Below are 15,025 nucleotides of genomic sequence, written 5' to 3'. Positions count from 1 at the left end.
AGCCTTCACTTCCACCAGGAGGGTTGATGAGTTTCAAGCTGTGAACAAATAGTACTATATCTTTCATGATAACAAGATTCTACTATGTACTGTTTCCGATCTTAAAGTACAATACTACCCTGATCCTCAGTCTAGTGATCTCATGTCTTACCCTAAAAGAACAAAATCTGTCAGACACTGAGCCTATAGTTTTAATAATTAAAGTTTTCTTCCATTTGGCAGAGCAAAGCGGTCTCTATTTGTTACTGCGCCTCAGAGAGATAAGTACGCTCTCTAGTATTTCATGCTTGTTTAATTTTTTGCCGTCAGAGTTTCATTTTGTCCTTTATTCTGCTACCTAATCATCCTGTAATTCCCCCTTCTTAAGACACTTAATAATGTTCATTAATGTTTTGAAGACTTAAACAAAACAAACAGACAAATATCGCTTGTTCAAACCCCTGCTGGATCCAGCGACAAGACGTAACTCACAACACTGTTATTCTATTAGAAAACAAATCTGCACTGCATCCCTATAATTGATGGCTGTCACATCTAATTAACAACAAACCAAACAGAGGTGTAGCTATCATCAGGGTAGCCCACTGTAGCAGAATCATGCCTGCCTTTTTCATAGTGAAACAAAGGTCAGAGGGGCCTAATTTATTTTCTGTTTAGGAGCGTATTGACAACCTTGCTTCCCTCTGACAGCAAAAAAACACTGGCTCTTATTACCAGACTTCACATGTGCCCATGTTGTTGCTTCAGCAGATGGCAGCATAATCTATAGTATTAAAGGTTGGCTGTTCATTTTATTGATATTTTATATGAAAATATTACAGGCACTTGTACATACTTTTCAAGGAATTGCACACCATCTCCTTCAAAAAAGTCATGCCTTAAAATATTATACATAGGTTAACAAGAGTTGGTCTGAAGTGCACTACACAGTTGACATTGTGTTTATTTACATGTTGTTGAGTTCGGATTATGGCAAATACAAAAGCAAGGGCAATGTTGTTGTTTTCTAGAAACGCCCGTCAATGTTGAAGCATTTGGTAGTACAATTTCCAAAGCGAAGTACACAGCGCACCTCTGAGACTTTTCTTTTCATTACACCTGCACAATGAAGACAACAAAACAGGTTTAACCTTACTCAACCAGGTTCTGCTTGTGTCATCACAGAACAGAAGCGCTTACATTTTCCAAACGATATCAAAACATGGCATGTTACATGTAGCCAATTAAGTGTAACACCAAGCCTGCTAGATATTTTTGCAGGCCTGTGTCAAAAACGTGATACAGGATCCCAGTAGGTGTTTCTTCCATTTTTGTTAGGTGACATGAGCATCTGATTCCAAATAAAGAAAAACATGTGTCCTCAATGAAAAGACAAAACTAGACAGCACCGAAATTTAACACACTCAAGTAATATAGTCAATTAAGCAGTGAAAGTAGAATATTTGCAGTTCTTACTTGCTCGTTGAGAGCCAGTCTTAGTGATAAGGATTTTTGTACATCTGTCCAATTCAGGAAAACATCCTTTGCTTACACATTCTGTGGAGAAAAAAAGATCAGAATGATGCAATTATCATTTAGATGTGCTGTATTTGGGGCTGTTTCCCTGAAAGGCATGGCAAACAGGTAAAGCTCTTGAAATAAACAAAGCCTTGTGCCAAAACCATCAACATACACCAAAATTATAAACCGGTCATGTGACATGCAACATTGAGCATCCAAAGCTAAGATAACTGTTTTTGCCTTTCCTTATATATCTGTGGCTGTATATTTGTAATGGATAGCCCTCCGCCATGGTCTGGGAGTGCCCGCCTCTAGTGGGCGCCTGGATCCAGGTAATGGAGCATATCTTTCCAGTGATTGATGTACAGCTTCCTCTGGAGCCACTATTTTGTCTATTGGGGATCACTAAACGTATGAAACGCTATAAGTATTACTTGAAAATGGCGGACTTAGCATTAGCATTTTGTTTTAAGTTTTAAAAGATGAGTTTTTTGAAAATATAACACGATAGAACATCAAAGTATCAAGTAACATGACATTGCAATCTATTACAAAAAGTAGTATCAATAGCATATAGGCAGGTAATCATACAAGAAAAGAAAACTTTATGGCCGGAATAAAAAAGAGTGAACCGACTAATAGCTATGTTTTGGTAAGCAGCTCAGCCGCCTGAAGTCTCGGTATAGCTTAGGGTAACATATAAATGGGCAATTGCAGAGGCAAGTGCTATATCGTCTGCCTACAATGGGTGTGGGGCTGCGGGCAGCATCAAGCTCTGGGACACATATAGGCTGAAGCTCTTTGACAAATTGCATCCCTCTTCCCCCGATACGTTCCCATCTTTGTCTGTTCAGGGGGCTGTTGATCTCAAGTACCTATCCCTGGCCGTACTTTCCTTCCCTCTTGAGATGTAACTGCTGAACTGTTGCGTGCACTAGGGTGCTGCTCTCCATACACAAAACAAAATAAAATCCCTCACCATCCCCAAAACGGCTCCTGAACGCTGTTAAAGTGTACTCTGTTTCCTGTAACCTAACTACTCTCTCTATGCCAATAGAGAGATACCTCCTGCCTACTAGCTAGTGTTATGTTTGTTCTTGTTGAAGACATTGTTAAACCAATGCGCACGCTTCGATCATCAGATCAAAACTGATCGCTGTTCCGCCAACAAAAAAAGCCCACTGGGGTTGTCGAAGCTTTACCTTCTGTGCCCCAAAGGCCTGGAATGAGCTCCCATTCCACCTGAGAAATGCAAAGAATCTGTTAAGCTTCAGAAAAGACTTGAAGACCTTGCTTTTTGATAAATAATCCCGTCTGCCCTGTTCTTGTCTAGAGAGAAGTGTTTCAGCAGCAGGACACCTTCGGGTAATCGTGCGCTTTAAAAATCTCCTTAACATAACATAACATAACATTGCTGATGTATAATGGTATTAGCTCCTTATATAAGGTTCGGATGTATCAGCTGATATATGGAACCCCAATTATTATAGTTCTCATAGACCCTTGCTTTCTTGTAAAGGTGGTTTGATTACATTCATCCTTCGATTCTCGCACCTGTTGCAGCCTATTATGTGTCTGTTTGTACCTTGCACATATCAATACAGAGATTTTTTTTTTTAATGGATAGCCCTCTGCCTGGATAAAGTAAAGGAACAGCAGTTCAAAATGTAAAGGCTAATTTATTGACGTGTGGTAGATGTTGATGGTGAAGATGTTCACACGTACACATTATATATCTTGATGAATAATCTGGTTTTATAAGAATTTTTATGTGCTTTTTTATACAGAGTTTAGAAGAGGTATGAAGGAAAGCATTTCCATACTCCGATATTGTGAGACCTCACTCAGGGAAAGCAATTGCAGCCGGATTCACATATGGCAGAGAAAACCAGTTGGGATTTTTCTGCCAAAGGATTACTCCTGCATTCAGAGCACATATCTGACTTCGTTAGAGTTTACAAAACATTCCAGGGGTACAATAGTTGTAGCACTCCTGGGTGCTCCTAAGACTAAAATGTGCAAATGCGGAATTTCCACCCCATATAAATTTCCACATACAGACGTTTGATAGAAATATGGGTTAAACCGTTTTAGGCCCTGATTACATGCTGTACAGTGCGGAATTCCAGTCTGCAGTTCTGCTCTGTACAATTGTAAGTCGGCACATGTTCGAGCACCGGTAATTCTAGCGCCTAAAATATCCTTTTTGGAAAGGGCTGCATTGCAGTCGGGGACCAGGGGCGTAACATAGGCACCTGCAGCCGCTGAGGCGCAGGAGGGGGGCAACCCTTCAGGGATCCCCAAACCCTTTAGTGGTGCTGTCGCCTCTCCCCCCTCATGGTCAATGAATATCTGTGAAATATGGGAGACTGAGGGGCCCCTGTTCACGCTCTGCAGGAGGGCCCATAATTTCATGTTCCGCCACTGCTGGAACCCATTTTCCAGCCCCTACCTGACCGTCGGACAAGGCATGTGTGGGACAGGCAGTGCTCCCCCCTCTCAGGCAACATCTTCTCTTGTCCTTTCCTGCCTTCACCTTTGACACTGGTAGAAGTTCGTAGGCAGGGAGTTTCAGAGTAGAAGTCCCTGCGTAGCCAGTGTAAGCAATGCCAAGCACTTTCCCCCGAAATTAGGGGCATATTATCAAGAAACGGCATTAAAATTATCGCCGCTTTAGCGGCAGAAAACTTCCTCTAAAGCGGCGATAATGGGCTTGATAATATGCCCTTGAGAATTCCCATAGAAGCCCATGTTCTGGTGTTCTTGGAATTCTCTGCGGCATATAATCAAGCCCATTATCGCCGCTTTAGCGGAAGTTTTCTGTCGCTAAAGCGGCGATAATTTTAACGCCGTGCTTGATAATATGCCCCTTAGATGGTGCAAGCAAACGGTAGAGCTCAATTTCCAAGTCTGTAGTGCTATTTGGCTACTCAGTGAAGCATATATTAGGGGAGAGGGTGTGGTGTAACGACCAGAGCTGCCGACTTCGGAGCTGGGAATCCAGGTTGAAGTCTCGGCGTCGGCTCAACATCCTGCGATTCTAGGCAAATCACGCAATCTTGCCATGGCCAAGGACAGCGCCTAGAGACTCTCACGGGTTATTAGCTGCGCTATACAAATCCAAGTATTTTTATTATATTAGTTGCATGAAGACAAGCACTGCTTGTAGAAATGTGGACTCCCACTAGACTGCGTGGTGTGGTGGACCTTCTAAACTCAGGGCAGGAGAGAAAGACAGGGGGTGATATATAATCTCTGAAGGGGGGACCAAAACTGGGACCCAGTGAAGTTCTTAGTGAGCTGGACTGGGAATAATATATTTGGAACAATGACACGCAGGTGAAATCTTTTTTTTATTTTTACTTGTTTTTTTATTAGAAGTGGTATAGCCCACATCAGGACATCGTTGTACACATGCTGGTATCACAAAGAAGAAAGTATCACCGTCTACTACAGCCTTCAGTCAAAAGAAAAGCAATTGGAAGATTTACCCGCACCACTGAAATTTTGCCACATTCTCCTCTTTCTTCTGTTTGACAGCTCAACCCTCTGTGGCCGTGAGTGTGTGTCAGGCTGGTAATGCCACCAGTGACAGATTGGATGGCTCTTTAGGCCTCACACTTTGGAACTTGTTGTGTAACAGGTCTGTATATTGCCATACCAAGAAGCAACACCATCTGGGAATCTTTCATGAAAAGTGTTGCATCGCTAGTTGAAAACAGCGATGCAACACTTTTCAAAGCACCCTCTTTGCGACACCATGGATGCGCCATATTTACAGTACGGCGCTTCATGTCGCGAGGATTGACCAGATATGTCAGGAATCCTGACGTATCTGGTGGTGCAGTAATGACGCATTGCTGCGGTGTGACGCAAAACAGACACAACTCCAGCAATGTGGGCGAGTCCCATGTAAAAGGGCCTTACGTCTGCTGTGAAGCAGGCGTAAGGATTTGACGTAGTGAACTCGTAGAAGTGGCGCAATTAAATCTCATAGATTTCACTGCGCCCAATGACTACTATGTCTTTGTGCTCTTTCCCAGAGCTTTCGATGGAGGAGTTTAATAAAATTGTGGCGAAAGTCAAATCTGGCTCTCCTAGTGATCCTCTTCGGCCTGCCCAATTTAGAGATTCAGCATTACTTTGTCTTCCTCCCCTGCGTGATCTTGTCAATCTATCTTTGACGTCTGGTTCTGTCCCTGCTAGCTGGAAACAGGCTCAGGTGATGCCTATTTTGAAAAAACCTGCCCTGGATCCATTAAAGCTGGAGAACTATCGCCCTCTATCTCTGCTCCCATGGGTCGCAAAACTGACTGAGGTTCATGTTAATGCCATTTTATCTAATCATCTTCATTGCGCTCACATTTTGGACCCCTCGCAGAATGGCTTTCGACCCGGCCATAGTACTGAGACTGCGTTGCTCTTTATGGTTGAGCACCTGCGTACTCTGGTCGACTCGGGTCAAACGGCGGCACTGGTGCTTCTCGATCTCAGTGCCGCTTTCGACACCGTCTCCCACGCCATTCTAATACACCGTCTGGGTGAGGCTGGTGTCGATAACGTGGCACTCGAGTGGTTTCGATCGTTTTTATCTGGTCGCATGTTTAGGGTTGTTACCCCTCCTTTTCAGTCTCAACCCTATCCTATCACTCAGGGTGTGCCGCAAGGGTGAGCTCTGAGCCCCACACTTTTCAATTTCTATGTGCAGCCGCTGGCTGCTGTCGCCAAGAGTTGGAACCTGACTATGGTGTCCTATGCTGACGACACGCAGCTGGCGGTTGCATTAAGTGGGGCGTCTGACCTTGAGGTTGCTGAGTTCCGCGAGGGACTGAGCTCAGTGGCCCGTTGGATGACAGATAATTGCCTGCAATTGAACGCTAAAAAAAACGAAGTGCTGATTGTCGGCAAGCAGAGTCATCTATGGGGTGATCATTGGTGGCCACCCGAGCTTGGTTCAACTCCTCTTCCTGTCACCGAGGTTAAGAACCTTGGGGTCTGGTTGGACTACAAACTCAGTTTTGCCTGTCATACCAAGAAAACCGCTGCCACGTGTTTTGGGATTCTACGTAGGCTCAGACCTATCTTTAAATTCTTTGATGCTCCAACCAGACAGCTTATTGTTCAAGCTACGATTTTGTCTAGTTTGGACTATGCGAGCTCTCTTTTGTTGGGGGCTAATTTGGCGGAACTTTCTAGACTTCAACGCGTTCAAAATGCTGCCGCCAGGGCTCTGGTGGGCTTACCGCGATTTTGCTCGGCCAAAAATACCATTGTCAAACTTCATTGGCTCCCTGTCGCTCAGAGGATTAAGTTTAAATCTCTGTGCCTTGTGTTTAAAATTCTGAAGCACTCTTCTCCTCAGATTCTGGAGCACTTTATTCTGCCTTATGTTCCCTCGCGCTCTATAAGATCCTCGGGTCTTCACTTGGTCACAGTCCAGCGCTTTAAGAGAGCTAGGTCTGGCGGCCGCTCCTTTAGAGTACTTGCTGCCGGGCTCTGGAACTCTCTTCCTGTCCATGTCCGTGCAATTAATGAACTTTTTGCCTTTAGGAAGGCTGTTAAAACCTTCCTTTTTCCTCTGGATTCTTAGTGCTGCTGTGTTCTTGTCTGTGGTATTACTTGTGTCCGGTATTTTGTCCTTTATAGCACCGGGACGCCCCTTTGCTGGGGCAGCTGTGCGCTTTATAAATCCGGATAACATAACATAACATAACATAACTTCTGTGAGCCCTTTTTTTTTTAACGGAGGAATGCCCAGCCTGTATTCATTATACCTGACGCAGGGGTGCCTAGATGCGTCACTTTGTAAATATGGCACAGTTTGGCAAATTTTTTACGCTGTCGCAGCACCACAAAAAGTGACGCAACAGCGGTGTAATGCCATCATAAATAAGGGCTTGTTTCCAGTACAAATAAGACCAGTCTTACATAGAACCTCACCAAGTGTTAGCAAATGACTGGAAGCAGAGCTTTTGATTGGCAGGGACAGACTAGCTACTCTTTCTGATGTACACCTTTTCTGGGTACACATCTTTCTAAGGTATTTGTGCGCTGTGACACATTTTTGTCATTCATTCATTAAACCACAGATCATACATTGTGGTTAGCCTGCAAAAGAGATCCAATGAGAAGGTAGTAGAAGCCTCTGAGGACAGAAGACCGTGAGCCCTTAAATTGTTTGGTGAGAAAGTGTGGCCTGAAAGAACTGCTTGAAGCTCAGCTGACAAAGACACACAAGGCTATATTAACAAGCATTTGCAATGCAATAGGTCTCGTATTTTCAAGAGTTTAAGCTATTGGCATTGTAAATGTCAATGCATTTTATCTATCTGTTGAGAAAATGAACATAGAAATAAAAGGCATTGTAATTTAGAATGCCAATAGCTTAAACTCTCGACCTCGACCTCAGTGAGGTGGTGGGGGCAGGCAAGTGGGAGGGGTGAGATGGTGTTGGGCATGGCACAGGAGATCCGGGAGTACGGAGTACTAGCCAATGGTAGCCGCATGCCTTTATGTGCAAAATGCACGCCTCCCCACTCCAGGCATGTGGCTGCCATCGGCTAGTACTCAGATAAAAAAAAGATGGAGAGCGCTATAGGGAAAGAGGACCACTGTGGCAAAGTAAACTAGCATTGGCATAGCCAATAGGTCTCGCCTTTGGGACCTTAGAAGTGTTTAGCCCTGCAACAGTTGATGTTGTTGCACCAAGGATATTGTGCTGCATAACTAAATACTTATAAGGTCCTAAAAGCAAGACCTACTGCTATGCCAATGCTTGTTCAATCAATGTTTGTAGGATCTGAACAGCAGCAGCAGCACCGCCCCCTCCTGTCAGAGCCGAGCGCAGGAACAACAGAGCACATGGCTGGCAGCACACAATGAGCCGCGTGCACACATGTTAACCTCTGGAGCACGCACGGCGAAGGGCAGTGCACGAGCACATGTGCGTCTGTTCAAATGAGGATGGGGTGCTTATAATTTACTCAGCCACCTCGCTGTTTTTAAAGAGACAGACTAAAACGTTTTTTAGACTAGGCACACTGCCTTTTAAATAAGGTCGGTTGATATGCGTGTTCGAGGACACATTTTTGACACGTGGTAACTTTCTCGAGAGTAGGTGCATCTTAAAGCCGCAAAGATATATCAAGTTATTGCTGATTGGGCATATTGTTTACTTGCTGCAAACGTCCTTGTTGGTATGAAGTATTTGTTCCTTTTTTTCCGATTCCTAATAGGTTGTTTTGTATTTGTTATCTTATTTCTTGCTTTCTTGTACCCTTGCTGATCCCTTTGGGGCAACTCTGCGCTGAATAAAATCCGCAAAATAAACATTATTGAGCGTGGGTTCTAACACATCCGCCAAAATTCACTTGTTCTTTGCAAAGCGTTGTTTTGCTTTTAGGGAGGGGGGAGACTGTGTGTCAGTGGGCTGTCGCGCGAACCACAGAGGTAGTAAATGAAACAGGCAGTTAGTTGCCTTACTTTCTTTAACTTTCATTCCGAGAATGGAGCAAATGTTCTGTTTCTCGCTCACACCCATGTGTCAACTCTCAGCAAGCAAAACTATACATATAAAGAATACTATGTTCAGTTATAAAAAATAAAAATAAAAAGTTGAAGGCAAGGCCGAGCCCGAGACAGAAGTTGGTAAACACATGACGCCTTCCCGGCCAGGAATGCCAGCGATGCAGACAAAGAGCCCTGCGCACCTTAAAGTTAACGAAATTTGTCACCGACCCCCAGATGTTCTCCTAGCACACAATGAATGCTCGGCAGCTTCCTGGCATTGTAACCAGCCTCAAACCCACTCCCTGGCACTCAAACACAACTCACCTTGCCTAGCTTTCATCCTGCTCCGGACTTCAAAACTTTTCCCGGTCGGAAGGAACATAGAAACAGCGCGGACAAAGTTTAACTCACTGGAATGCGCCTGGCTTTGAAGAGGTTTCGTGCAGGCTTGTGGCGGAGCAGCAGGTGCCCTCTGCCAGGTCTCTGGGGTGCCCTGCTGTCGGTGCCCTGCTGTCGGTGCCTGCTGCACGGCAGTGGCGGGTCTCCTCTCAGGGCATCACATGTTGCGAGCAGCACCCCTCGGTCTCAGCCAGAATCTCTACCACTGTTCCCCTGGCTGTCAAAGGGTGGCACCGGTCTGGGGGCACATGGACATGCAGCAGCGCGCACACACCAGCCCCGGAGAGACGCCGCAGCTCCAGACTCCGGGGTTGCTTTATTTTGTTTCCCTCTTGTTTGACAGCTGCCCTCTACTTCGCCTCCTTTCCCTGGCACGGTGAAACCGGATGAGTGCGCCCACCCCATGGAGGAGGGGAGAGCGCAGACAAGAAAGCAGAGGATGTTTCAGGCAGAAATGCAAAGAAGAAAAAAAAAAAAAGCTCTTTAAACCAGTAACAATGTTACAAGCGCGGCCGAAACGGACCGCGCTTGTGCAATTGAAGCTGCCCGCGATAACAATAAACAAGCATTGGCCGCTAAAGCACTTAATGAGCCATGACGGCTGGTAGATAAGAAAGGCAGATGGCGGCTGGAGCCAAAGCTATGGAGAAGGGAGTGGGGAGTGGGAGCTGAGGAGCCATTAGATGCCAGCTGTGCATGTGCATGTGATCGTGCACTCAAGCTTTAGGCCAGCCAAAAGACTGTGGGTAGCACTTTGAAAATCCCACTTACAAAATATCTCGCACAGAGCAGCGCAAGCGCTAGCTCAGACGAGACCTAAAAAAGCATGCAAAGATTTGGTATTCCAGCAGGCATCTCACATTACTCTTAGATCCAGTAATCAGGAGAAAATGTATGGGATACACGGCCAACCACTGGAATAGCAATGCCATTCTACAGAGAATAATGGAGGAAGAGACTTCCTACAAAAGTGTAAGTTACTACAGAAGTGTAAGTTACTACAGAAGTGTAAGTTACTACAGGAGTGGTTTGTGAATGCTGAAAAGCAATAAACATACTCAAAAGTGTACGTTTCTACAAAAGTGCAGTTTGTGAATAGCACTTTGTAGTCAGTTTTGTAGTACTACTTCAATACTAGAAAACGTGCTACAAAGTGCAGTTTGTAAATCAGATCCTTTGTCAGGAACTTTGGGGTCATAACTGATCCTGATCTTTATCAGGCTGCCCACATTTCTAGCGTATCTGAAGCATATGTCTTCATCTTTGAGTTGCTAGGCATGTGGCAGTCTATTTAAACTTTGCTGTTAGTAATGTATTTCCTCACTTGCTCCTTGCACTTCAGCAACTCTCTCTACCAGGGCCTGTCTGAACAGGCATTGGATCAGCTGTGCCTGTCAGATATTTTTGATGGGTCAGGTGGAAAATGTCATGCCCTTACCACATGTCACAAACACCTAGCTCTAAGCCAAAAACAAGCATTTGCAAAGCCAATTGGTCTGCTTGTAATGAATGTGCTTTGTATCAAGTGCTGCAACTGTGGATGAAGTTAGTGAAACATCAGAATACAATTTTATAATTTTAATAACGTACAACATGTAAGCATAGCCATAAGAACACATCAATTCTTTTGGGAATAAATGGTCCCATGATTTCCAGTGTTTCTGGGAATTACCATGTTTTCCTCCTAAGTGCTCCCCTGCTATAGGACATTGTGCAGTATCTCCTGTCAAGCAGCTCCTTTCGACGTCTAGACACATGGCTCACATTAGTCACCTAAAGTGACAACAATATGCAAAACCCCAGATGTACACAGTTTACTACCAGATTGGGCCTAGAAGCATCAAACAAGAAGGGTATGGACAGATATTCCTTCACCATAGGCTGAATTGGGGCCCCATTGGAGGGCTGGGGCCCCCCTGGAGGGCTGCCTTCACCCCCTGCGCTGCACAGACCTTTGTGGTGAAAACATGAGGAAGCTTTATGATGGGACAAAGTATAGTTTTTATGTTGTACTCTTATAAATGATGTTATGCAGTTTTTTCTTACACTCACATGACGGTATGCTCTACATGTAGTGCTGTGCACTGCTCTGTCAGCTTACAGTCTGCTGTGATATGTTATTCTGTGCTGGGCTATGTTATGGTGTTTTCTGTTATGTTGTGACACGACATGCTATGATGTGTTATGGTTTGTTAGGTTGGGTTCTGCATTGATATGCTGTGGTATGTAATGTTGTATTGTGTTATGTTTACCATGATGTGCTCTGCTGTGTTATATCATTATATTTAGGGTGTGTTGGGTGCTATACTGTGTATTCCAAAAGGGTATTTAATTTTATTCTGTGTCATGTGTTGCTATGCTGTGTTATGTTAGGGTGTTTTATTTTGTACTGTTCACTGCTATGTTGTAGTCGGCTATGTTGTATCATGCTGTGCTGTGTGTTACGATATTATGTTGTGTCATATTGTGTTTTGCTGTGTGATGTTAGGGCATATTATGGCGGATTTTGTTGTGCTACATTGTGTTGTGTTATGTTGTGTCACCGTGTCAGCCAATTAAATATATCAAAGGCCTTCAGTAGTTTTTCATTACAGGCTACACGTCAAATCTCACCTACAGTCTAACAAAATGATTACTTGATGCTACATCACCAAAACCTAAAGGAAACACAAGTGAGATTCCATAACCATAATCAAAATTCTATGGTCTTGTTTGACAGCTCTTCCAAGCAACAGCAAAGCATGAAATCCACATGAAAGACAATGGGTTCTGGAGACTGAGCCAAAGTCCACACATCTTCCTCCCTTTGTACTTAAAAAAAAAGATTTGAGGACATGATGTTTTCTTGAGAGCTAAAGCTGCTTGTAGCTGGACCTAAAGAAATGTCATAGGGGAAACAGGAAGCATAGCAGCTCCAGCATCTGGTATCATCTTGTGGTTTTAGCCAGGTTAGCTGCCTCGTCGTTAATAAACAGGGAAGGTTTGCTTCAAAATATATACAGAGAAGTTACAGAATGAGAGCAGAGCCCTGGAAATGTGCAAGGCCTCTGAATGAATGCTGTTTCATCCAGGCCAGAAACCATATTGCAGGTTGTGAAGGAGGCCACTGGCTGCAAGGTGGGGAAAAAGGGGGCTGGTTTAGAGAGTGGTGGACAAGGTACTGTCTCACAAATGCGATGGAGTACCTTGTCAGCCAAACCCTCAGTCTGCCCGCCTCATTTAGTAACAGACAGGCCGTAGCTTTCTGTCAACAGATCTCCCATTGGCCATGCAACAGAAAGCTTCCTCCGACAACCCAATGAAATTGGGCGTGTTGGAGGAAGGCATTTCCCTGACTTTCCAATTTAGGGTGTATGGTGTGTTGTCTTTTTTTCTCTCCCTCAAAGAGACAGAAAAAAATAATATTGACTCCCCACACCCTGGAAAAAAATGCCCAGGTGTGAGGGTAATTTGGGGCATATTTACAAGAAAAGTGATGGAAGTCGGTCTTAGCCTTCTTGGCTTAACCCCTTCGCTGCTGCGGACATTCCGCTGCAGCGCTGGGGGGGGCAGGGGGGCAGCGCGGCGGGCCTGTGCTCATGACGGAGCCGCTCCGTCATGAGCCACAGTTGAGCTGTGCTCATGACGGAACGGTTCCGTCATGACTCCGCCCATTTGCGTTGTCCCCTCGCACAGGCGGGGAAACAGCGCCGCGCAGGCGGAGCGGCCGCCAACAGGATTGTCATGACGGAACCGTTCCGTCATGAGCACACGCCAACCGTGGCTCATGACGGAACGGTTCCGTCATGAGCAGGGAAGGGGTTAATGCACTGCTCTTCCACTTTTGAAATGCAGGCCTGCACCGTATTTACAACAATACGGTGCAGCCCTGCATTTCATCCTGCGCTGGCGCTAATTACAGCTGCATAGCGCTAATGCAGGCACCCTTGCACCATAGTGCAAGGGTGCCTGCGTTGAGGGAATGATTGTTGGTGTGCAGGAAGGTGCCCCTTCCTGCACATAAACAATCATGCATGGCGTTTTGCTTTTTTTGTTATTTTTTATTTAGAAGATTTTATTGTTTCATTTGCATTCATACAATTGTCTACAATTGGCGATTACAATACTCAATACAGTTGTTTTGTCTAGTGCTACATATATCTCATAAATCGTGCGATGGTTCTGGCAATACAGACAATGCATCATCTTCAGAGGTCCCCTTGTAAAATAAATCTTGCCAAATTTTCCACTATTTACAGAAACATAGATAATAATATAGCGATATTGCGCCTCGCTCACGAGTATGATACTAACTTACAACCTTAATGTTGGGGGGATATCGTCCACACTGTGTGTAAAAAACCTGCTTCAGGGTAATGACAACGTTGACAATCAGCTGAATCCCTAAGGCCATATCGACATAGTCTCTCGGGTGTATAGTAGACGCGGTTAAAGTATTTAAAGTGTATGAGTCTAGGCCTGACATTAAGGGAGATTTCACTAGTTTTCGCGCAGCAATATTGCCATGTTTCACCGTCTATGTGACCCCAAGTTTTCGCTGCCAATCTACTCTTGCGCGACACATAGGAGGGTGCTTAGTTCCTGCGCATGTGCATAAAGCCTGGGCACCAATCTTTTTGGGATATCCAGGCGGATCAGAAGGGACAGAGCAGGGATTTCCAAAGGTTCCCTCTATTCGTCACTTAGAAGCTGCTTTAACGCACTACGTACTCGAAAATATTGAAATTTAGTTGGAGGTGTCTGCTCAGGGAGTTCTTGAGTGGCGGTGTCCCATCTCTTTATGATCCCTTGCTGGAAGAGATCCCCCATTTTGTAAATGCCTAAGGTGTGTAGCGCTTTGATAACAGCCTTTTCCTTACCAACTACAAACCATGAGCACCACTCTAATAGGATATGGGAGGAATACAGTAGTGAACCTGCTTGTTGTGTCAAAACTCTGTGCCACACTTGTGTAGTAGGACGTAGCAAGCCAAGTGTGCTATGCTGTCTGTTTGATTCTCTAAAGATAGTCTGGGTCAGAGTATGTGGCAGAGCTGCAGCCCGTTCCACCTGCAAATGTGGTAAATTGTGTGGCCCTTGTAGCCAATAGTGGGCACGTGAACATGACGCTGCATTATAGTACTGTTCTAAGTCCGGGGCGTTTAGGCCTCCCATATCGTAAGGACTTGCCATTTAACCCTAGGTTGTTTCCCTGCCCAAGCCAATTTAATCATTAACGAACGGAGGTTGTTAAAAAAGGATTGTGGCAAAGACATAGGGATGTTTAAAAAGAGAAACAAGAATCGAGGCAAAACTAACATTTTCATTGGAGCTATCCTTCCTGTTACTGATAGTGGTAACTTGATCCATCATTCTATGTCATTTTCTGATTTATGAATAGCTTGTCCGTAATTTTCCAACATTACAACAGTGGGATCGGTGTGGATCATAATGCCTAGGTATCAGGTAGGTTCTGTCTTCCATTGCAGGGGGAACTCCAGTTCTGGCGGTGTAGTCACCAGGGACGTGGGGAAAATGATAGATTTGCTCCAATTAATCCGGAGGCTGGCTAGAGCTCCAAACTGGACCACTTCTGTCATAATCAAGGCCAGGTTAGTCTTGGGCTCATGCACAAATA

General features: G+C 44.7%; 1 protein-coding gene across 1 annotated transcript in view; it reads right to left on the bottom strand.

Moving 5' to 3' along the window:
- Nucleotides 1–964: 964 nt before the first annotated feature.
- LOC146862065 (uncharacterized) overlaps nt 965–15,025 on the bottom strand; it is a 73,089-nt gene continuing 59,028 nt past the window's right edge. Inside the window, exons 4-5 of the mRNA XM_085643216.1 lie at nt 1,456–1,536; nt 965–1,098 (exon numbers count right to left, since the gene is read on the bottom strand). Coding sequence (XP_085499342.1) covers nt 1,007–1,098; nt 1,456–1,536 — 173 coding nt within the window. The 3' untranslated portion in view covers nt 965–1,006. The remainder of the gene's footprint in view (nt 1,099–1,455; nt 1,537–15,025) is intronic.

Source organism: Triturus cristatus, chromosome 2_2, assembly GCF_964204655.1.
Source record: "Triturus cristatus chromosome 2_2, aTriCri1.1, whole genome shotgun sequence".
Taxonomy (NCBI): domain Eukaryota; kingdom Metazoa; phylum Chordata; class Amphibia; order Caudata; family Salamandridae; genus Triturus; species Triturus cristatus.
Note: the sequence above shows the minus strand (reverse complement) of the source record. Positions and strands in the feature narration are given on the sequence as shown.